The following is a 25002-nucleotide window of genomic DNA, read 5'->3' as shown; positions in this document are numbered from 1 at the left end:
GTACAGGTGAGAAAAATGACCTTTGAAAAATACTTTTAGACTTCATAGTATGCTTTGCATCTAAAAGGTCCAGAAACGTAACTAGAGGTTCCTAATCAATCTCAGAAGGAGCATATAATTTCTTTAATAAGGACAAAGGAGGAAGCTATAAAACACTAAACTTGGTGAAGTATTTTTACATTCTAAACCTCTTCTTAATCCTTCTCTGTCTCCAATTTCCCCATTCTTGGTTTTGGGAATTCATTGTGCCAATCTCACCTCTGGGTGTTAGTGATGATTCTGTCCCTAATAAGCCTGGTGGGGCACAGAGCCGCTTGGGGCCCAGCACCAGAGTGGAGAGAACACCAGACTGGGATCAGAAGATTCATGTTGGAGCCCTATGTGACCTTTGGCTGATTCCCTAACCAACCCGCGCCTCAGTTTTTTCATCTCTAAAATGGGAGTAATAAACCTTACCACATCTAACTCATAAGACTGTGAAGTTCAAATGAGACAATAAATGTGAAAGTGTGCTGCATAATACGCATCCATGATTCCAGTGAGTTGAATATAAGATAAAACTTAATGAGAATAAATGTAAAATCCTATACATGCTTTAAAAAAATAAAGTGCCCAGTTAGAAAATAGTTTGCATATAAAAAAGCACCTGGGCATTTTAGTGGGCAGTAAAAATCCTATTGAGATAATTTGGTTGATTTTCTAGGCTTTAGAAAGTGAAGGGGAAATGTTAATAATGCCAATTAAACTTAAAAACATCTAGTCTTTTTAATGTATTGAGATAGGAGTTACCTACATAACATGGCAACCAAGACAACCAGTACAAAAGTAGACTCTGTTAACAGAAATAAAAGTGCCCAGAATGAGATATTGTCAGAGATCTTTGAAAAATTGTAGAAAAACAAAGTCAGGATCACAGACATCTAGAGTGTTCAGTTCTGGGCAACACGTTTTGAAAAAGAGATTGACTAGATTTGGGGTGTCCAGAGAAGGATAACTGTGCTACGTTTAGGTCATTTGAAAGAACCGAGGATGTTGAGCTTGGAGAAGAAAAGATTTCGAGGGGGAGCTGAAGGTATATGTGGAATAGGGTTGAGGTTTGTTTTACTCAGCCCTAAAGGGGCAAAACTAGAAACAAAAAGGTGGAAGTATTTGAGAAGCAGATTTAGGTTAGATATAAGAAAGAAGAGGGCAGCTAGGTGGTGCAGTGGATAAAGCACCAGCCCTGGCTTCAGGAGGACCTGAGTTCAAATTTGACTTCAGACATTTGACACTAGCTGTGTGACCCTGAGCAAGTCACTTAACCCTCATTGCCCTGCCAATAAAAGAAAAAGAAAAAGAAAATTGTTATAAGGAAGAATTTCCTAACCCAGTTGGGCAAAAGTAGAATGGGCTGACTCATTGGGCGGCAAATTCCTCTTCCTCATTATATGTATTCAAGTGAAGCCTGGATGACAAATGGTTATGACTGTTTAGAGGGTGTTCTTGTTCAGGTATGGATTGTTACTTTCCCCTTTGGGAAAGTATTGTTAAGTTGTTCAAAAGAATTGTTAGATCCCCTCCAAGGGAATTTTGACCTTAAGGTTGCTACGGCGTCAACTCCATTTTTGCCACTAGACCTGCTCAGGCCACTTCTCCTAATTCTTCCCAGTCCATGTTTGCCTAGTTTCCTTTGGTTCAGCCTATTGTTCATTCTAGCATTTCCCTGCCTGGCTTCTCTCTCCCCTTTTGGGAGGAAGAAGAGAGAAAAGAAAGGTTAGCCTCTAACTCTCATGGGACTCTCCCCCATCTCACCTCCGTTTTTTTTTGGAGTCCTAGGGCGGGGGCCCCCTTAGACAGCAACCCCCTCCAAAGGGAGAGGACTCATGGCTACACTCCCAGGATCAGACTTACTTGGCGGCAGCATCCTTTCTCAGTTGCTCGTGCCTCATTAGGAGATTTTTTCGGTCCTGAAACGCCTTCCTGACCTTGTACCCTTTGTAGACAGCCTGGATTTTGAAAGCAGCAATGTCTTGAATAGCCGCTATTGACAGAGCCCCGTGTTCCAACATGAACTGAATGACTTCGTGGTGCTCCCCAAGCAAAGCATAATCAAGAGGTGTGTACCTAAAACAAGAAAATCATAGTCAATCATGGGAACAATGCCATTTAAGCTATATTTGGGTTAATAGTTGAGATTAGTGAGAATGAGGAATCCCTTGAAGTACTTGAGTGTGTTCAAATTCGTGCTATTCCAAGTTATAATTATATATAATATGGTCATTGGTTCCAGCCCATTGGAAATGTACAGTTCAAATTTGAATAATGATACTACTTCTGGAGATTCATTATTCCCACTAATAGGGATCTAGCTGTCACCATCAATGGAACTCTCTGCCTACCCACTATGCTCATATTGCAAAAATATACACATCCTGTCCTAGGAATTCCCAGATTCTTAGCTCCTGTTTTGAGCCAGCCAGCCAGCCCGCCTGCCTGCCTGCCTTCCTTCCTTCCTTTCTTTTTTTGGTGAGGCAGTTGGGGTTAAGTGACTTGCCCAGGGTCACACAGCTAGTAAGTGTCAAGTGTCTGAGGCCACATTTGAACTCAGGTCCTCCTGATTCCAGGACCAGTACTCTATCCACCACCACCAACTGCCCCTTGACAGCATTCTTAATCTAAGAACTAGATTGTAGAGAGCACTGAATGTCAGACAAAAGTGTCTTGAAGCAGGTGGCTTGCTTGATTGAATGAGTCCCTTGCTTGTTGCTCTCTATGGATCTAACTTACAACTTTTCATGTCAAGAAGTGAACCTGACTCTCTCAGAGCTGATCTCCAGGACACCTTCTGTAAAGTGTGCTTCATTCTTTGACAGGACCATGGCTATTTGGATGACACTCTCTGTTTGCTCTGCTACCGGTTCTTTCTTGGCTTCTGGGATGTTCCTTTTTTGCTCAGATTTTCCTATGCTATATTGACATAGGAATAGATAAAAACCCATCTTCCTTTAATTAGACTGAGCCAATTTAATGGTTAAATTTTTATTTGCTGAGGAATTAATATGGAAAGCAATATCAAACATCAAAAGGTATGAAAGAATGAGATAGCTATTTTTACATAGATGTTGGTATAATCTTCAGTTAACCCTGTCTGACCTTGTCTCAAATCCCTCCTTATTTCTCCTGGGAAAGTTACCCTCTTATTTAACCCTTCCTTATGGGCATGAAAGAGAATAAAGTCTCAATCAATTCTTTAGGCTCTAGTTAACCCTTTGAATCCTGGGTTCCCTTGGCATGAGGCATTATTTATCTCAGACTACATTTTTCATTATCTAGGACATAAATACAGGAAAAAACTCCAACCAAACATTTTCCTGTCATGATGCATTTTATCTTCCTCCTCCTCTTCCTCCTCATTATTATCATCACAAATATCGACCTTGGAGTCAGACCAAATTTCAAATCCTGCCCTAGACATTTACCAGCTTTGGGACCCTGGACAAGTTGTTTAACCTTTCCCTTCCTCAGTTTTTTGGTTTGTAAAACATCTCATAGAGTTGGGAGGATCAAATGAGATATAAAATATGTAAAGTATTTGACAAACCCTAAAGCACTATCTAAATGTCAACTACTACTACTACCACCCCTACTACCACTAGTAGTACTACTACTTCCCATTTGTTTCTTAGAGTTGTTTACTATTAGTTTTATGTGAGAAATGAACTGCATTTAAAAGCAAGCATGTAAATAAAAATCCACATAACAGTATGGAAGCAGCTAAGCAGCTCAGTGGATAAAAGAATGAGGAAGATCCAAGTTCAAATTCTGCCTCAGACACTTACTAGCTATGTGACTCTGAACAAATCACTTCCCCTCTTCTAGTCTCAGTTTCTTTATTTGTAAAATCAGGAGGTTTATACTCAATAGCCTCTATCATCCCTTCCAGCTCTAAATTCTATGATCTTACTATCATATGTATAGGATAACAGGTGAGTCCTAAAGCCAGTAAGACTTAGGTTCTAGCTCTGCCTCTGACACATACTAACCGTGTCTCCCTTGGATAGATCACTTAATTTATTAGACATCTGGGCAATTCTCTAAGACTGTAAATTGCTGACATAGTTAAAGAGAATTGCTAACTCAAGGAGTTCTTCATATCAATATATCACAGATCTGGACCAAACCAAAAAAAAAAAAAATACCGAAAGAAGAAATGAGATCAACTTTTCAATGATTTTATTTTAATTTGTATGATGTAAATGTGGGGCAGCTGAATGGTACAGTGGATAGAACACCAGGTCTGGAGTCAGGAAGATTCCTGAGTTCAAATCTGGCATCACACACTTAGTAGCTATATGACCCTGGGCAAGTCACTTAACTCTGTTTGCCTTAGTTTTTTCATCTGTAAAATGAGCTGGAGAAGGAAATGGCAAACCACTGCAGTATCTTTGCCAAGAAAACCCCAAATGGGTTTATAGCATGACTGAAAATGATTGAATAACAAATAATGCAAATTTAATTCCCCATGTTCCAAAAGTTATAGTACAATTTTAGGCTTTAAAGTTTGGAATAACTCGTTCAGTGTATAGGTATGGTTATTATAATCTGGTTTATGTTACTTCTCATTATAGGGCTTACCTTGGCCAAATTTTGCCTCTACCTACATAATACCAGTCATTTCATTCTATGGCAAACAGAACCAAGAAGATCAGAAGTTCAGGGTTCATTCTAATACTACAGAACAAAGAAGCCCAGTAGGGAAGTAAGATAGAATTGAAGTGCATTCAGCAATTGACCACACTGTGATTATCGTCATGGAGACTGTCTTCATCCCAAATTCCATTCAGCAACGTTCAAGCACAGTGAATATTACCGCTGGTATCAGAGTGTGGCTGTCAGGCATTTATTGACTGAAAGCCAGCAGCAGTAGACAAAAATGACGCCTACATGGTCCATCAAGCGAAATGGTTAGTGTCAATGCATGAGAAGGTAAAATTAAGACCTACTTGATGGTAACCAGGAAGGATGCAAAGCAGATAGAGATGAGAAGAAGAGACACAATTGGACTTGCCACATAGGGATTGGTGGATGGGATGATAAGAGTGCCTAAACTGAAATGTCAGGAAGAATCAAAAGCAAAGCCAGAGTACTGAAAGCCACACATCTTGGGATGTACCCAATGGAACATTAAATGGGCCCGGGACATGGCCATTTCAACTTCATAACTATAGGTTTGCAAGAGCATTTTTCTCCCTTCTTCTTGGGAAATTTCCTTTCAATTGAGGCATGTTTCCTATGATGGGGGAGGGAGGAAGAGGGTGGTAAATTGCTTGGATTCATATGGTCTTTTGGTCAGAACCGCCTGCCCTTGGAAAAGTCCCTTTTTCTCTGGGGGTCAAGTTTCCTCATTCGTGAAAGCAGATTGTTACTTCCAGCTCTAATATGCCATGACTGACTAAAGCACGTGTATGATGTTGTTGTTCAGTCCTTTCATGACCCCATTTGGGGTTTTCTTGGCCATCTCCTTTCTCTAGCTCATTTTAGAGATGAGGTGGTTGTTGCCATTGTTGTTTGTCCTTCATTCTAGATGACATCAGGGTGATGTCATGACTTGCAGTGAAATGGATTTAAGTGAGGGAGGGCTGTGCAAAGTCACCAACCTCACTCTCTCCTCCAGAGCCACATGGACCCAGTGGCAAGATAGACATCAGGAAAACTTGGAGATAGCCTGGATGTTTGAGGCAATCAGGGTTAAGTGACTTGCCAGTGGTCACACAGCTAGTAAGCATCTGAGGTGAGATTTGAACTCAGGGCCAGTGCTTATTCACTATGCCACCTAGCTGCCCCTTTGCTTCAGGGCTCAACTCTGTCAGAGGTAAGATTTGAATTAAGTGACTTGCCCAGGGTCACACATCTAGTAAGAAACTCAGGCAAACAGGGTTAAGTGACATACCCAGGGTCACACAGCTAGGAAGTATCTGAGGCCAGATTTGAATTCAGGAAGATGAGTCTTCCTGACTTCAGGCTCAGTATGTTATCCATTGTACCATCTATCTGTAGTGTGGAGGAAATGAATAAAACCTGTGAGCTGTGAGTCCGAGGCGGGGGAAAACATCTCTCTAGAAATTGTAGCCTTAGAGATGAAAGAAATGTAGCGCGTAGGGTTGCAAAAGTAAAGATAGATTCAGTCTGATTCCATCTTGAATTGATAATTTATGAAGTCATGAAATGGGTGAAGGCACGCCTAGTCCTTTGGGTATTTGCCAGGAAAGACCACAACAGCAGAAGGAGACAGGGCTGGAATCACACTTAAAAAACCACAGACTAGGGGGCAGCTAGGTGGCGCAGTGGATAGAGCACCGGCCCTGGAGTCAGGAGGACCTGAGTTCAAATCTAGCCTCAGACACTTAACAATTACTAGCTGTGTGGCCCTAGGCAACTCACTTAACCCCAATTGCCTCACAAAAACAAAACCAAAAACAAACAAACCAAAAAAACCCCACAGACTGTATGAGGTCAAACAGAACAAAAATCACGGAGACAAGTGTCAGCATGGACCCCACGGAGATGGAAGAATGCTATGGGGAGGGGCAGTGGTTTGAGGTCTCATTTTTAGAGTTTTTTGGAGGAATAGACTAACTCTTATCTGTGCCATCTTGGGGTTAGTTCATTAACACATCCAAGTCATCTCAAAGTTGTCAGTAAAACTTTAAAGTTAACATGTCCACACCATCTCAAAATTATCAGTTCCTTTTGGTGATCTGCTGGTCTTTACCGTAAGCCTGGAATTTGTTTGAGATTTACAAATCATAGGTCCAAATGGCTCTGATGGCAGCGCCTATGTGGCTTCCTCTAATTCAACACATATTACCAGGATGTGAATATTGGTTAATATGTAATAATACAATTGGTAAATTATGCTTCTTTGATCTTTGGGACGGTTTGCATATGATGTCCAGGCTCCCCTTTGCAAACTTATTTCCTGCTATTGCTCCTCTCCCACATCGCAACTTTTCCCATCAAGGTTTTGATATATCATATCTTGGGTTGGCATAAGAAATTAAATGGGAATTTGGGGGGAGTTTTGTGGAAGCTGCAGATGGCCGGCAAAGGCTAGCAGATGACACAGGAAAGGTTTAAAGATTCAGAAATGTAAGTTGGTACCTCAACTATGCCCTTTCTCTGACACTGTGTGACCATGGGCAAGTTATTTAACATTTTCAAGCATCAGTTTCTTCCTCTATAAAATGGGTATCATAAATGTTACCTACTTTGTATGGTTGTTGGGAAGAAAGAACTTTGTAGATAAAGCTTAAGTCTTTTTTTTTTATAAATGTTAAATTGTTATTATTTTTATGGTTACAGTTTTTATTATTCCTGGTTCATTCCCTTTCCCTTCTTCATTGTCTCCAAAGAGAAAAAGCCCTATCATTTTCTCATTTACTTGTTCAGTCTGAGATTCCTGGGCATCACTAGACCAAGAGAGTTTCACTTCTGGTCAAAACTCTTCTAGGAGAAGAAAGCAAGCTATAATGGAGAGAGTGTTGGGTCAGAAGACTTGTGTTCTCTAATACTGGCTCTCAAACTTATTAGCTGTGTGACCATAAGAAAGCCTGCTAAGCTCTCTGAGCTTCAGTGTCCTCATCTGTGCAATGGGCATATTTATTGCTTGTACTTCCTGGCTCACAGAAATCTTGTAAGGAAACTGCTATATAAATGTCAGCTACTATTTCCCAGTGGCCTTAATTATCCAAATGAGATACATCGATTCTCTGTGTGTCTTTTATATGGGTAACCTGAAGCATTAGTCGATTTTTCATTTGCTGTTTCAAATAATTGCTGTGTATTGGACCTCCTAGACTCTCTCCTTTCCTAATGAATGACTTTTTTTTTTTACCTACCCCTGTGGGGTGTAGAGCCATTAGCTTATGGGAGGAAGAGAATGTGGGTAGTCTGCCTGGTCTTCCCTGTGCAACTAAACCAATTCCATGCATTTTATTTCCAGGCAAACTGAAGTTGTAGATGGGAAGAAGGGTTAGGAAAGAAGCTTACAATTATCTCCTGGAGAGTAAGACAGAAAAAAGGAAGAAGAAAAGATTTGGACTTCTCTCCATTTTAGCCTGAACTTTACTATTCTTATTGCCAGCTAACCCATTTAACCACTGCCTACATTATGCCTCTTCCTCAGTTTTGACCTAAGAACCTCAAACCTTGACCTCCGTTTTTGCTCCCTGGATTCAGAGTAGCCCCACATACTCTCTTTCTATACTCAACAGAACCCCCACCTCTGATGTGTACATCATACCCTGCATGGGCTACATTCTGCAGGCCTTAGCTTGACTGTCATCTCCTTGCTGCTCTTGACTCAAGAGCTGATTAACATTCTGGACCTCTGTTTCCTCATTTGTAAAACGAAAGGGTTGGACTGAACAAGAGGTAACAATTCTGAGGTTCTCATTTGCTGGTGTAGGCAACTCTGCCGTGTCATTTCAGTTGATTTTAGTATCATTAAGTTCTCTGCGACAATAAGGAGACCTATGTTTATGTTTTTGGTGTCTGTTTCCATTTAGAAGTAAGAGTGTGTATTAAGCAGGCGGGTGAGTTTTCACCAACACTTTACCTTTCTTCATTGTTTTCCATCTGATTGGGAAAAGCCGCAAAACTGAGAAGCAATTTTATAGCATCAAGGTAGCCATTGTTACAGGACCAATGTAGCGCTGTTCTGCCCTGTGAACAAGAATAAAAAGCAAATGGTTCTGAAGCAAGAGAGTGTTTCGGGTTTTAAAAGAACATGTTATGCCAACTAAAAAAGGACAGATAACTGCATGTATATTCAATTTAAACAAAAAAAATGCCTAGGAGTGGGGGTGAGGGTAGGTGGAGAAAGAAAAGGGAGAAAAGAAACCAGATCTCAGAAAGACAACTTTTAAACTCTAGCTTTTAATACAATTGGAAGGAAGGAAGCATCTACTATATGTTAGGAACCAAATGCTAAGAGTTTTAGAAGCCTACTTGAGCTTCACAACAACCCTTGGAAGTAGGTGCTATTATTATCCCCCTTTCATAGTTGAGGAAACTGACATGTCCAGGATCACACATCTAGTAAATCTCTGAGGCTGGATTTGAATTTAGGTCTTCCTGATTCTAGGATTGGGGAATTACCTTATCTGAGGGATAGTCTTTTTTTTTTTTTCAGGGCAATGAGGGTTAAGTGACATGCCCAGGGTCACACAGCTAGTAAATGTTGAGTGTTTGAGGCCGGATTTGAATATGGGTCCTCCTGAATCCAGGGCCAATGCTTTATCCACTGCACCACCTAGCTGCCCGAGGGATAGTCTTTTAAAAAATTTTTGATGAAGACAAATCTTTACCCTTGGGTCAGTTTCAATTTTATTTAAATATCTAAAAGATATTCAGAATCAATTTTGGAGAAAAGGGTACGTAGGTAATCAGGCTGGGTAATACTTCTGGGGTCCCAACAATGTGATGCGACAAAGACATGAGACTGATTTTTGTATATGACTTCTGAAATTTGCCTTCGTGGCTAGTTTCCCAAGGTGACTACTTGGTTGGAGCCAACACCCATGGGATATTCAGAGATGGGATGGGAACTGAATCTTGAATTTCTTTGTTATTTGTTGTTCGGTTGTGTCTAACTCTTTGTGAGTCCATGGACCATAGCATGCTAATACTGTCCATCGGGTTTTCTTGGCAGAAATACTTGGAGTGGTTTACTGTTTCCTTCTGCTGTTAAGCCAAACAGAGGTTAAATGAATTGCCCAGGGTTACACAGATATTAAGTGTCTGAGGCTGGATTTGAACTCAGATCTTCCTGACTCTAAGCCCAGTGCTCTATCCATTGAGCCACCTAACTGTTCAAACGAGCAAACACCCTCTACCCACATAGGTCAGCACCTTCTCTTCAACTCATACAGTCTTAGAGTTGCCTGGAGCACCGAGAAGTTAGTTGACTTGTCCAAGGTCACAAAACCAGACTATGTCTGAGGTGAGACTTGAATTCAGATCTTCCTGGCTTTGAGGCAGCTTTTTCTATTACACTACACTGTCTCTCAAATTCCACTGTGATTTGAAAAACAGTAACAAAACACTCATTTTACCACATCCAAGTATATTCCCTCATTTGACATAATTGATGTGTTTCTGAAAGTTCTTGTCAAATATAAGTCTAACACAGGTGGTTAGATTTTTCCTCCCACTGACTTCTACTACAGCCAATTGTCTTCATTTCTAATTGGACTTTGATAAAAACCTGGACTTTCAACTTCTCTGTCTCTGAAGCTTTGTCAAGTAGGAAAATGTTTTCTTTGTATGACCACTGTGCTGCTTGAACTAATAGTCCAGTTGCTACAGTTTAATAATTAACTTTGCTCCTCTTCAAGTTTAGTATAGAGCAGAGATTATGACAAGACTGGAAACTCCTTGAGGGCAAGGGCTGTGTTATCTTTGTGGCCTTCCTCCACCCCCCATGGTGCCCAGTGAGCTTGGTATGATCATAGCAGGTGCTCAATAAATATTTGTTGAATGAATGAATGAATAGAGAAAAGATATGTCATGACTTGAAAATTTTAATGTATAGTATATATAACAAATGGGCAGCTAGGTGGTGCAGTTGATAAAGCACCAAGCCTGAAGTCAGAAAGACTCATTTGGCCTCAGACATGTCCCAGCTATGTGACTCTGGGCAAGTCAAAGTCCTGTTTGCCTCAGTTTCCCCATCTGTAAAATGAACTAAACAAGGAAATGGCAAACATCCCTAGCATCTTTGCCAAGAAAACCCCAAATAGGGTCACAAAGAGTTAGACATGACTGAAACAACTGAACAACAATAACAAATATATTATACAATATAGCATCTTATAACCATATGATGCTATGTCATTGTAAATATATCATTCAAATTATATTATTACATATAACATTCAATTGTTTAATTTTAAAAATTCCTAAGTAGAAGCAGCCTTCAGACAAAAGAATGATGAAACAAACTGAATGTATTATAGTAAAAAATACCCAATCCCTACCTCTTTGTCTTGGATGTTAGGGTCTGCATTATTTTCCATGAGCAAGGCCATGCAGTTGATATAGCCCCCATAGGCAGCACACTGCAAGGGGGTTCTTCCTGCATAATCTTGCACATTGGGATTGATTTTATTTTCAATCAATATTTGACAAACATCAGCATTTCCTCCCAGGGCTGCCCAGTGAAGAAGTGAATGTCCATCTTGGTCTACTAGATCTACCCTTGCTCCACCTGTAATGAGAAAAACAAATGGTTTTTAAAATATCTAATAAATAGGAAAAAAAAAAAGAAATGTGGAGTAGGGGATAGAGAGTATAGGCCTTGGAGTAAGAAGGCTGTGAGTTTAAGTCCCATCTGTGACACCTACTATCTGTGTGACCCTAGACAAGTCACTTAGCATTTCAATGGCCTGGGCAACTTCCTAAAACCATAAGTTATAGAACAGATGCCAGTCTATATTGGTACAGGAAGTTTCTTCACCAGAAATTCCTTATGACATTACATATGAAATTTCAATGACATAACAGGTTCTACCCAACCCTTCCACCTAGCCCACCTACCCCCCAAAAAAAGAAAAAAGAAAAAACAAACCCAGAAAACTATTTGGGTCATTAGAAAAGGGTGAAAGAGAACATTAGAAGACTCACTTGGTGAATTCCTAGTCCTCAATACTGAATAAAATAACCGCATCTAAACACAACAGTTTTCAAGCTTATTTCTTTGACTAAAAAGTATGTTTAATCTAGAGTCTGTGAGGTATAGTGGATAATCTGATGAGCTTGGAGTCCCAAAGACTCAAGTTCCAGCCTGTATCCTGGGCAAGTCACTTATGTGTATGTATGTACTTTAGACTTCTCTCAAGGACTTACTGACTGAGTCACAGACAGGTTGTGATTTCTACTGCTGGAAGGAGTTGCCACGCCAGGAGATTCTCATGCTGACAAAAATCACTGACCCTCCTTTTATTTGCATAGTTCTTCTATCTAAAATATATCTATGTCTCAGAGGCCAACCATGAGATAGAACCCCAATTTAATTATATTCCCTGTCAGGCCTACACACCTCTCTGCCATTTGGTGAAAAGCTCTAAACATAAAGGTCTCAATTGCACAATGCCCCACAAGTGAGTTTAGACTATAAAAAGAAGACAATAGCACCTTCTTCACAGGCTGTTTTGAGATTGAATGGAATAATGTATGTAAAATTCCTTGTAAACCTTAAAAGTACTATATAGGGGCAGCTAGGTGGCGCAGTGGATAGAGCACTAGCCCTGGATTCAGGAGGACCTGAGTTCAAATCTGGCCTCAGACACTTAACACTTGCTAGCTGTGTGACCCTGGGCAAGTCGCTTAACCCCAATTGCCTCACCAAAAAAAAAAAAAAAAGGACTATATAAATGGAATTATTTATTATTATTAATTATTATTATTAGGCACCTTGGAAAAGTAGACAGAACTGGCCTTGGAATTAGGAATACCTGGATTCAAGTCCTTTATGATACACACTGGCTGTATGACTTTGAGCAAATCATCGAACATCTCAGTGACCTAGGGAACTTTATAAGACTAAGCTTTGGTGAAGGTGCTGACCTATTTCTGTAGGAGTCTTCTCATCTGGGAGTTCTCAAAACCAATGAAATCACTGGTCCAGTTCCTATTCCTATCCCTATTACAACTGAGATATTATTATATGATATCCAGGGTGCCTTGGATGTCAACCACATTGAATCAATCAATAAATAATTATTGAGCTCCTACTATGTGCACTGGCAATACAAATACAAAGAAATACAAAATTACCTTTATTGTTCTATTCCCCTTGTCCCCTGTCTCCCTGACATTGAAACATATGTTGAAAAGGGAAATGAAAAAACATCCTACCCAGTTTTTCAGAGGTTTGGCAACAAGCAGCTTACCTTCCTGCTGTACACTTTGAGGAATTTAAGCATTTGTTTGTCTAAAAGATCGATCAAACAATGATTTCTTTCCATGTATGCTCACTTAAAGTATCAATGGAAAGTCAACCGTCTGAACACAGAATGTGCTCAATAAATTCTCTACAAATGAGTGAATGAAAATACAGCCCCACTCTCACAAAGAACTCAAAAGGCTTACAAGACAGCTAGAGGCACTGATGAAAATGCTATTTCTATTTTAAAATCTTGTTTACATTTTGTTGGAAACGTTCAGTTCTGGGTAAGGAGTACAGGCTGTGTGAAAACGGTTTTTGAATAGCCCTCTTGTGGGAGTTGTCGGAAAAGTTACAGGTTGTAAACGATACTAAGAGAAGAAATTCTGAGTGAAAAGTTGAATTATGGCTTCCGAAGTCTTTTCCAATTCTGAGGTTTCAAGAATCCAAGTATTTTGTAAAGAATGTGATCAGTAGGATCTCAGTAACGCTTCCATGATTTTTTTTTTTTATGAAGTCCACTGGTGAGGTTTATAAATGATTGGTTATCTCGGTAATGAATTAATTGTCAAAGAGATGAACACCTTGATGCTGTGGCTAGTCGTATACCTGAACTATGCCCTAGGATTTAGCTGGAGATTAAAAACCCAGCTGGAGATGGAGGCATCGGTAGAGGAGGGGACTTGAATGAAGATTAAGATTCAGTTCTTTTGAGCAGAGACAAGAGTGTTTCTGTGACTGCTTCAGGGAACATTGTAGTTCTAGGGATCACAAGGAAGTGAGGCAATAGTGGAGCAGTCAAGGTGTTTTTAGGGTCAAATAACAGATGTAACTGAGCAGAATGAGAAACAGAACAATGGTGTGGGAGAGGAAACCTGGACTTAATCTTTCACTGCATAGTGAGTCATGTGGACTGTGTCTTGAGGGGCTTGTCATTGATAACAATTGCTTCCCCTGGTCAAGGGAGCCCACTCAGGGAAATACTATGTGTCAGAAAGAATGCAGAAATCCTTGCAAGTTGGAAGAACCCAACACCAGTTTTGAGGACTGTACAGGTCTCAGGAGGAGACAGAGGCTACCTGGAGAGTGAAAGGATCTTGCCTTGTGGGTTTATAAGCTCACATATGAATTTTTTTTTTTGGTTGTGTTAAAGCTCCCAAGATGAATCTTAGAGGAATCTAGTCCAAATTCTTCATTTTACAGATGAGTAAACTGTCAAAAAAAAGTTGTTACAGCCAAGTATCCCATATGTGTTCAGATTCCATCCTTTCCCTCTCTCCACCCGTCCCCTCCCCCCAAAAGGAACATTCTCTTCCCATAGATACAGAGTAGGTTGGGCAAAAATCCTAGCAATTATTCTCTGGCTTTGTTTTTGTTTTTATTTAGGGGAGGGGGAGTGTGGCTAGACTTAAGAGTCTGTCAATGTGGGGAACTACTGGTATGGAAATCCCTTCCTCCAATGCAAATTGGCATTTCATCTGCATTGATAATCTTAGTGTTGGTGGAGAGGGACTCTACTTACAGAGAGGCTAAATTACTTGTCTGTGGTCACTCAGCTAGTATCAGAGATAAGGCTTGAAATCAGGTCTTAGTGACTCCAAACTATGCCATCTTGCTTCTCTCCCATGTACAATGAATTATCTGAACTTACTGATACAATATCACCCAAAGCATTATGTTCCAAATTTATTTTTGTCTTTATACTTGATACCACACACACACATACACATTTCACATATACATGTGAAAATACCTTGAAATGGCATAATAATATATGTGTATTTATATATGCATGCATATATTATAGTGTGTATATATGTGTATGCATACATATATGCAAGTGTATTATACACATATGTGTGTATATATATATATATATATGCATTGTCCCATTTCAAGATATTTTCACATGTAGCAAAGATTTCATTTGATCTTCCTAGCAGTCATGTAGGAGGAAGGTCAGACTTTATCCTATTTTATAGATTAAGAAACTGAGGCCATATACCTAGCTAGTGGTAGAAGGTGAACTATAACCCAGGTCTCTTGTCTTTTAGTACCTGTCTACCTAAAATCACAGGGTAGTTGTGAGGCAGTTTACAAATCATCAGGTGGTTTAAAAACATGAATTATTTAGGAATGTTTTATTTCAAACCATGCATTCAGAACCTCCTGTCTTATGCTATCAATTTCTTCATAGTCAGTGTGATTCAACAAATGTTTATAAAGTGCAAGTCACATACTGGGATGGGGGCGGGTTAAAGAGATATAACAAAAATTAGTCCATCCAGCTCAAGTAGCTAACTAACCTTTTATAAGTGTCTGAATCACTTCCTTGTGCCCCATCTCACAGGCTCGGAATAGTGGAGTATGCTTCATGACATCTGTAGCATCCACCTGAGCATGATGGTCCAATAATAACTTCACGGTGCTGACATGGCCAGAAAGGGCAGCTGCATGTAAAGCTGAAAAGAAAGTGAGAAAGTTAATAACAAAATCACAAAAGATAGCCTTACTTTCTTACTAGTCTAAATATATATATATATATATATTTTTTTTACCCTGATTTCCTAAATTCAAATGGATCTTCATGGCTCCTGATTTTCATCTTAGTTACTCCCACTTCTCATCTTTTTACTCATGAGTGTCACCTAAGAAGTCACTTCCTTCCCTTCCTTTTTCCTTTTCTGTCCTCACTATCCTTGTCCATGCAGTTTCATTTGTTTGAAACAATCACCTCTTCTCAGTTACTATTCACTCTTTTCCTTCCCCATTATCCTTTAGAAACACAATTTCTCCAGGAGCTAGAATTCCACTTATCTCCAAATAGAAAATTACAAGGGGTAAAAAAGCTTACTATATCTCAAGGATGTCAAAGACAGGAACAAAGGTCCAAAGTATAACAAATTATTCATTTTTGCTACTCTTTGTGGTAGCACACAATTGTAAATGAGATCAATGTTCAGGGATTGGAAAATGGCTGAAATCCCCCTCCCCCCACACACCAACAACTACAGTATATGACCATGATGGAATATTATTGTGCAATGAGAAACAATAAATATGAGGAACTTAGTGAAACTTGGGAAGATATGTGACCCACTTAAAAGTGAAGTAAGTTGGGGCAGCTAGGTGGCGCAGTGGATAGAGCACTGGCCCTGGATTCAGGAGGACCTGAGTTCAAATCCTGCCGCAGACACTTAACACTTACTAGCTGTGTGACCCTGGGCAAGTCACTTAACCCCAATTGCCTCACAAAAAAACCAAACCAAACAAACAAAAAAAGTGAAGTTGAACCAACAATGACAACAATGTAAGTGAAATGGTCACCAAATCGAAGTCGACCCCCAAGTACTGGAAAAAACCACCAAAGGTACAAAGAGAAGAAATAACAAAATATACCTTGTCCTCACAACAGAGGGATCAAGGACCACAATGACAAAATAGTTTAGATTTTTTTTGTCAAGTGAGGTTTCTGCATGATGTTTTTGCTTAATTATTTGGTTTTATGTGTTGTCTCTGTCCTGTCTCCCATCTCTGGTTAGGACCTGCAATTTTGTTGATGAATGGAACTCCTACCAATACATATCAGCATCTTCTTAGAAGAGCTTTAGTGTGGCTTTCAGACACTGATTGGTTAAGTGGTTAAGTGAATTGCATAGAATCATAAACCTAAAGAGAACAGTGGCACGATTTTAACTTAAGGATCAAGGCTGACCATCAGTCTACTTACTACCAGTCGTGGCTGCCTCAGTCTCTCTTTTAGATCATTCCCTTAATTGTTTTCCTTTGTCATAATCTATGGAGTCAATTTAGGGGTGGGGCAGGAAATGATTTTGGCTGAAAGGCAAAGGGCATCAATCATATTAATTACATATTGATTAATAATATTATATTAATGGTATCAATTAATTCCTATTTTATAAATATGTATTTTAAAATAATCCCACCTCAACACAAATATTTGCCAAAAATACCTTGAAGAACAAAAGACTAGCTGGAAGGGGCTGGGATTCAGATACTTAAAAAAGGTTAGTTAGCTGGATGGTCATCTAGTCCCCATTTTACAGATGAGGAAAATAAATCCCAGCGATGGGAAATAACTTTCCCAAGGTCAGACATTTAATCACTGTTAGAGGTGGGACTAGAACCTCTATCATTTGACTCCCAAGTCTGATTCTCTTTCTGCTACAATGTTTTATAGCTCTGTGTAGGAACTTTTTCAAGTGCTATTTTTTTTTATGTCCCTTTAAAATCTGCTTTGAAGCCGTCTATGAACAGAATATAAAAACAGGGACAGAGTCACAAACTTTTGACTGGTGTTATTGGCTGGCTTATTAAGTAAGCTCCTTAAAGGCAGGCGTTGTTTTCATTTATTTTTATGTTTATAGCCCAGTGTCTAGCACATAGTTGGCATTTAATAAATGCTTATTGCTTGATTTGTAGAGCTATAATTAGTTTTAGAAGAAGGAAGGAAGGAGAAAGCCAGGGGAGACATTTTTTCAGGGGGCCTAGTTATGTGGTTATGAGGGTTTGGTGATCTTGTGTGATACTTATTACGCATATGTGGATCTGTGTACATTTGTGTTTTTCCCAGGGGAATTCTGGTACTCCAAGCTAGGCAGAGTTGTCTTAAGTGTTGAGCACAGAGAAGAGCCAGCAATTGTTAGGTCCTTTGCAGCACCCCCTTTTCTCTTGGGTGTGCTTGTGTCTAGTGTAAGGGGACCCTTACAGTTAGCACAGTCCCATGACAAGTGAGAATGTTTTGATAGATTTGTTGTTGGTTTGCCATTTCCTTCTTCAATTCATTTTATAGATGAGGAACTGAGACAAACAAGGTTAAGTGACTTGCTAAGGGTCACACAGTTAGTAAGTGTCTGTGGCCAGATTTAAACTCAGGAAGATGAATCTTCCTGATTCCCAGCCCAGTTCTCTATCCACTGAACCATCTAGCTGCTTTTTTTTGATAAATACCTTATTCAGGTGACCTACAAAGAAAGGAGGTGTATATTTAGAAGCCAGGGGCCAGGTAAACTTCCCTGGAAAATGACAATTAGGACATGTTCACTCAGTCCAAAGGCTTTTTACTTCTTCATTATTTTCTTTTCTCATCCAGTCCATAAGTTCTTACCTGTACCTCCATATTTGTCTGTCATGTTGATATCAATGTCCAATTTTAAGCTCAGCATCGTCCGAAGGACATCGTCACTGCCTTTTCCTGCTGCCCACATAAAGGATGTTCTTCCCTCGAGGTCTGAATCATCTTTCACAGAGGGATGTTTCAAAAATACTTCCACTGTCTCCTGTAAGAAAGCTTCACTGAGTGAGCATTTAGCATAATTGCAACAAAAGAAGTTATCATGTATTATGCAATGTGAAAACTTTTACTTAAGGGTCTCCCTCCTTTTTTTTCCTTTATCAACTGCAAATTCTGTTAAAAGTTATAACCCTCGGGGGCAGCTAGGTGTCACAGTGGATAAAGCACTGGCCCTGGAGTCAGGAGGACCTGAGTTCAAATCTGGACTCAGACACTTGACACTTACTAGCTGTGTGACCCTGGGCAAGTCACTTAACTCTCATTGCCCTGCAAAAACAAACAAAAAACAAAACAAAACAAGACATAACTCTCAGTAGCTATACTGTACTCTATCTGATAGGCTAGGGTTTCCCTATTTTCCTGCAACAAGGAAAAGGCAACAAAATTGTCTCTGTGACTTGAATGGCCTGGGCCATCCCTGATGCAGTGTGCTGGTTACCTAATGGCAGAAAATATCCTGTTTACCAGTACCTGGGGTTCCTCTGGCTTGGTGGATTTGGGAAGACCACGAAAGTCATCTTACCCTGCCCTGTTGAACAGATATGGTTGGGGGGAGAGGGGGACTGCTTCCAGAGATGCTAAGTACCATTGTATTCTTATTGTATATCCTTGCTGTGTTAGGACAAAGCAAATTTCCTTTCGTTAACTACTTAGTGACTTGTAGATGCCTCATTTTGTCCAAACATGGTCACCTAACCTCTTATAAGGGAGAGCCACGTGAAACAATCCATTTCACTTTTAGGCAGATCTAATTGTTAGAAGCTGAAGGACTCAAGGAGTAATCAGCGTGTCTCAGCTAACTGTAGTAGACAGCTCCCCTACACTCAAGGATGCTTAGTGAGCACCAATTTCAGGCATATAGGACAATAATGAAACATCCCAGTGGGAAAGAATTCTCAGCAGCACTACATGAGTCATTTGAGCTTTAAGCTAGTGACACAATTTTTATGTATGTATACACACACATGCACACACACAGCTACACTTTGGTAATTCAATACTTCAGTGAATCTATGACTTCATTAGTGTAGGTATTCCCTCTACTAGGAGAAGATGGCAGCCCACACACAGCTTTTAATTCTTGTCCAGATCCTTGTTCTTTAATACTTCCACAGATCCTTGACTGGATCCACCAATATCCTATCTTTAGGTCTTATAACATTCCAGGAGTACTGCTGCAGAACCCAGGTGGTCCAACTAATTATGATTCTTTGTTTTTACTCCATGATTGATCCACTTCCTTTTGTGGTCATACATTCCCTCAACAATATCCTATACCTCACTTAATGTACAGGTCATTCTTGGAACCATGTTGCAGCTAATTAATGCCTACCATGTGCCTTTGGGTCACTTCTGCCTCCTGGTTTTCCTGGTTTCTTTTGAATAATAACTAAAGTTCCACCATCTAAAAGCAAGATTTTCCCTGTCCCTTTTAATCTTAGTGCCTTCCTTCTGAGGTGATTTCTAATTGATCCTGTCTATATCTTGGTTGTACATAGTTGTTTGTATGTTTGGCTCCCTCATTAGACCGAGTTTCTTGAGAAGAAGGGGCTAGGATTTTTGTTTGTTTGTTTGTTGCCTTTCTTTTTATCCCTAAGTGTTTAGGACAGTGACTGGAACATAATAGGTACTTTATAAATTGGAATTTACTTGACCTGAAACTTCAATTCTTCAGACATACAGTGTTCCAAGATTTGTAACTATACAGCATCACTGGGCTGGGAGAATTTTTTTTTGGGGGGGGGGGAATGAGGCAACTGGGGTTAAGTGACTTGCCCAGGGTCACATAGCTAGTGTCAATTGTCTGAGGCCAGATTTGAACTCAGGTCCTCCTGACTCCAGGGCCAGTGCTTTATCCACTGTGCCACCTAGCTGCTCCCTGGGAGAACATTTGTGTTAAAAACATGAGTTTTTGTGCTGGGGAGCAACTTGGGAACATTAAAAACACTGCAGTTTCCCAGATGTAATCTAATCTGCTCTCTTTTTCCTGTTCAGTTCTGGATACAATCTCTTGCCTATGTATAATGCTTGACCCAAACTGATGAACTAACTCAATGGACAAGCTTTCCAACTATATGTCATAGTGTGGACAAAAATATTTTTCATCCATTTAGTTTTTCCTCAATGAATTTTTGTTGTTGTTGAACTCTTTTTGAAATCATGGATCACATTGAGGAGGCCTATTAATATTCTGGGTCTTGCTGCAATTAACACAATCTTATTGTAAAGTGAAGCACCCATTAGACTAATTTCTGTGTGACTTTGGACAAATCACTTCATCTTTATGGTCCTAATTTTCCTCATCTGCAAAATGAGGGGTTTAGGCTAGATGACCTTTATGGTCTCTTTCCTCTCTAAAGCCACTATCTTTTGATCCTACAAGACTATCTATTGCAGGAGTTCTTAGTCTTTTTTTTTTCATCACAGACCCCTTTGAAAGTCTTATGAAGTCTATGGACTCTTTCTCAGAATCAGCTTTTTGAAAGCATAAATTAAAATACAAAAGTTATAAGGGAAATCAATTACAGTGAAACAACTATTAAAATATTTTAAACAAACTAAATCTAAGGATGATAAATGAAGAACCCCAACTCCAAAGTGAATTCCACTTCCATTTGGACTTTTGTACATGAAAACCTCCAATACAGTGGTGAACCCTTTTCATGAACATATATCTTTGTGGTAAAATATGAAAGTTTTTAACAGTCGGTTAGGATAAGTGAAAGACGCCAGTTTTTCAAGGACCACCCTTTTGGGGAGGAGATGAACAGTCTGCCTGCTGCGCATGTCAGACTGCCTGCCGGGTACAGTCCGCCTGCTGCGCATGTCAGACTGCCTGCCAGGTACAGTGCGCCTGCTGCGCATGTCAGACTGCCTGCCGGGTTTTTTTGACTTCCGGGGTGGAGAGAACGGGAGTAGCCTTTTTTTTGCCGGCTTGGCGGGACTCCGGGCGGCGCGGCACAGACGGTCTGACTCACTCCAAAGGTGGCCTAAATCGGTTTGGTGAGTTTTTATAAGGAATATAGACAGCCTAGATTTAAGACGATTTGTACTGTATTTCTGTTTTCCTATCCTTCTAATCAACAACACCTTATATACAATAAAGGCTCTATCTAGAAAACCAGAAGCTTCTTCCATTTACTAGTCTGGGAGATGAATTAAGGGAAGGGTTAAGTAGGGGAGATTTATGATCTAATATCCAATTTTAAATCTCACAGTTTGGCGACCCCGAAGGGACCTTAAGGACCCTCCCACCCTCCCTAGTTTGGCCATAAGCCGGCTAATTCGGTGGATTTTCCAAATACCCCCCCCCCCCCCCCGCGGACTTTCCCTTTGTCTAATCTCCCTTAAAGACTTTAAGCCTCTAAAAGTCTTGCTTTAAACAGAAAAGCCAGCCCAGTTTAAAGGGCAAGATGCTCGAATATTCTACCATCCCTTTGATTTTTCTCATCGGAATGTATTGGGACAGCATAACATCCCGACTTAGAGGAATAGTTTATTCAATGGTCCTTCATAACATTATTGGTTTTTTCCTCATTCAGGCAGCAAAAAGTTTTTTGTATAATAGTATACGTGAGAATCTTTGGGAAAATACGTTTAATATAAGTAGAAATTTTATGCCTGCAATTGAAATACCTTTTAATACCACATCCATAGTTCATACGACTAAGGATTTTATTTTTTTTTTGTTGTTTTTTTTTTGTTTTTGTTATTATCATTGTTTTTGTTATTATCATTGTTATGATGTGGGGGAAACTCTCACATATGGAGAGAGACCTCAAAATGGCTGTTTCTACTAGAGATGATCCAAGTTCAGAATCAGATCAGCAGAAACTACTCCCTCTGCAGGAAGCTATAGAACATAGTAAGAAGGGAGTGCCAATTCAAGTCAGAAAATATAGCCCCTTTAGACCAAGTGACTTGAGCGCATGGAAATCAATCATCCCTAGTTTTGAGAAAAATCCAAACACTGTAATTTCACAGTTAAGGACTATATTTAATGCATATCAACCCAGTTGGGCTGATGTTACTTGCCTTTTGGAAACTTTACTGTCCCCAACTGAGATTACAGATATTATCTCAGCAGGAAATGCCCTTGTTGCGAAAGGTAAGGCCGATGTGGAATGGCCTCTAAAGGATCCAGAGTGGAATTATAATGATGATAGGGATTTCCAAAGATTAAAAGATGCTAGAGAAACACTTCTGAAGGGAATGGAATCTTGCTCTAGAAAACCGGAAAACTGGCAGAAATTTTTAAGCCTACCTCAGGAGGCTAATGAAAGACCAAACAGATTTTATGATAGACTTTGTGAGGCCGCTAGACAGTACACCAGATTGGATCCAGTAGATTTAAGAGATTCCTGTATCATTCTCAACACATTTGTTTATAATTCACTGCCAGAAATACGCAGATACTTTCTGAAACAATGTCCAGACTGGAGAAATCTCTCAGTAGATAGAATTAAGGAACTTGCAAATTATGTCTTTGACTCACGTGAGGAAGATCCAGATCACCCTAAACAGAGCATTCTGGCACCAGCGATTCCTAGTCAGCCATGTGGACACCGGAACAAGGACACTAAGGTGTGTTGTTACTGTCGTAAGGAGGGGCATGAATTGAGAGAATGTAGGACTTGGAGAAGAAATTCTAATTCTAATTACAGGCGAAATCAAAATAGAAATAGATCTTTTTGGAGGAATACAGAAAGGCAGTACCAGAATAATGGTAACCAAGACCCCCCTCAGAAGAGGACACAGGAATGATGGTGTCTTGGGGAGGAATGGAACATAGATAATGAAAGCCATATATTCCCAGATCCAGATTTTTTGAATGCACTTGTGCCAGTCCATTCACCTCCCCAGAGTAATGAACCACATGTCACCTTAAAAGTGGGGGAGACTTATTATGATTGTCTGCTAGACACAGGAGCCTCTAAATCAGTATTAGTAAGCAAACCAGATGCTGGGTGTAGACCTGTAGGATTTTTGAATGTAGTGGGAGTCTCAGGAAAGAGCCAGAGAGTGGCAAAATTGAATCCTCGCATGGTATCTATGGGGCCCTTAACAGTGGAACATTCATTTTTACTCATGCCTGATGCCCCTGTAAATTTATTAGGTCGTGATCTCCTTTGCAAGCTTAGAGCAACCATATCTTGTGCTCCAGATGGGGCTGTCTCCTTACAATTGCCAGAGGATACTGTTCATTTATTACCAATTTTACTTACAGAAGCTCAAGGAACAGCAGGGGAGGTATCCAAAATCCCCTCTGACATTCCTGAGTCTTTATGGGCCTCATCCCCTAATGAGGTGGGGCTCCTTAAGTCTGCCATGCCTGTTACCTTTAAAGTTAAGGGGGGACCACCCCCCTCCATTCCACAGTATCCATTGTCTAGGGAAGCAATAGAAGGGATCACCCCTATAATTGAGGCTTTGAAAAGCCAGGGTATTATTATTCCATGTCATCACTCTCCATGCAATACTCCCATTTTGCCAGTTAAAAAACCCAAGCCTGGGCCAGATGGTAAACCTGTTTATCGCTTTGTGCAAGATCTTAGAGCGATTAATAATTATGTTATTCCTAGACATTCTATAGTCGCAAATCCGGCTATGATAATTTCCTCAATTCCCTATGAATCTACATGTTTCACAGTGGTAGACCTTTGCTCTGCTTTTTTCTCCATACCAGTACATGAGGACTTCCAATATTTATTTGCTTTTACCTGGAAAAATAGACAGTGGACCTGGACTAGACTCCCACAGGGATTTGTAGACAGTCCCACATTATTTTCCCAAATTTTACAGCAGGATCTGGCCTCTATTACCTTTAAGGGCTCCACACTAGTACAATATGTAGATGACTTACTTTTGGCCTCTCCTAATGCTGAAATTTGTCAGGAAGATAGCCGTCACTTACTGCTGGAGCTGCACAAGAGAGGACACAAGGTTTCCAAGACAAAGGTACAATGGTGTTTGCCCCAGGTAGAATATTTAGGATTTATTTTGGCTGCTGGAACTCGCTCTGTCTCTTCTAAGAGAGTCCAGGCCATTCAACAACTCTCTGCCCCCACTACTAAGAGGCAGTTGAGAGCCATTCTGGGAGCAGCTGGGTACTGTAGACAATGGATACCCTCTTTTGGTGAAATTACTAAACCCCTCATAGCTCTTACAAAAAGTTCTGTTCCAGACAGTTTACAGTTGGATCCCCAGCATCTCTCAGCCATAAAAGAATTAAAACGGGCCTTGTTATCAGCACCTGCCCTAGGACTGCCAGATTATAGTAAGCCTTTCACTCTCTTTGTGCATGAACAAAGGGGGGTGGCTTCTGGAGTCCTGACTCAGTCACTGGGGCCTAACCAACGTCCTATAGCCTACTATTCAATTCAGCTGGACCCTGTAGCGGCTGGAGCGCCACCTTGCCTTAGAGCAGTGGCGGCCACAGCGCTTTTGGTAGAAAAAGCCTCTGATTTGGTCCTAGGTAACCCTCTAACTGTGCAATGCCCTCACGAAGTGGAGGCTCTCTTACTACGTCACAGGACACAAGCCTTTTCAGATCAAAGGCTGGCTAAGTATGAAATAACCCTGTTAGGTAATGAGAATATCACTTTAAAACGCTGCACAGTTCTTAATCCAGCAACACTACTCCCTAACTTACCATTCTCGGGGGAACCGTTGCATGACTGTGCTTCTTTAGTTGATATGGCTGAAAAACCCCGTGATGATCTTTTTGATACACCTTTAGAAAATCCTGATCTTGTCCTCTATA

The 25002-nt window shown here is 40.2% G+C and overlaps 1 protein-coding gene across 1 annotated transcript in view; it reads right to left on the bottom strand.

The window, feature by feature from the left end:
• Positions 1 to 25002, bottom strand: part of INVS (inversin) — a 249338-nt gene that overhangs the window by 34537 nt on the left and 189799 nt on the right. The window contains exons 8-12 of the mRNA XM_043979547.1: positions 18054 to 18225; positions 15232 to 15387; positions 11019 to 11248; positions 8597 to 8703; positions 1891 to 2103 (exon numbers count right to left, since the gene is read on the bottom strand). Of these exons, the coding sequence (XP_043835482.1) occupies positions 1891 to 2103; positions 8597 to 8703; positions 11019 to 11248; positions 15232 to 15387; positions 18054 to 18225 (878 nt within the window). The remainder of the gene's footprint in view (positions 1 to 1890; positions 2104 to 8596; positions 8704 to 11018; positions 11249 to 15231; positions 15388 to 18053; positions 18226 to 25002) is intronic.

Source organism: Dromiciops gliroides, chromosome 1, assembly GCF_019393635.1.
Source record: "Dromiciops gliroides isolate mDroGli1 chromosome 1, mDroGli1.pri, whole genome shotgun sequence".
Taxonomy (NCBI): Eukaryota; Metazoa; Chordata; class Mammalia; order Microbiotheria; family Microbiotheriidae; genus Dromiciops; species Dromiciops gliroides.
The sequence above is the reverse complement of the archived record's forward strand: the minus strand, read 5'-3'. Positions and strand labels throughout refer to the sequence as shown.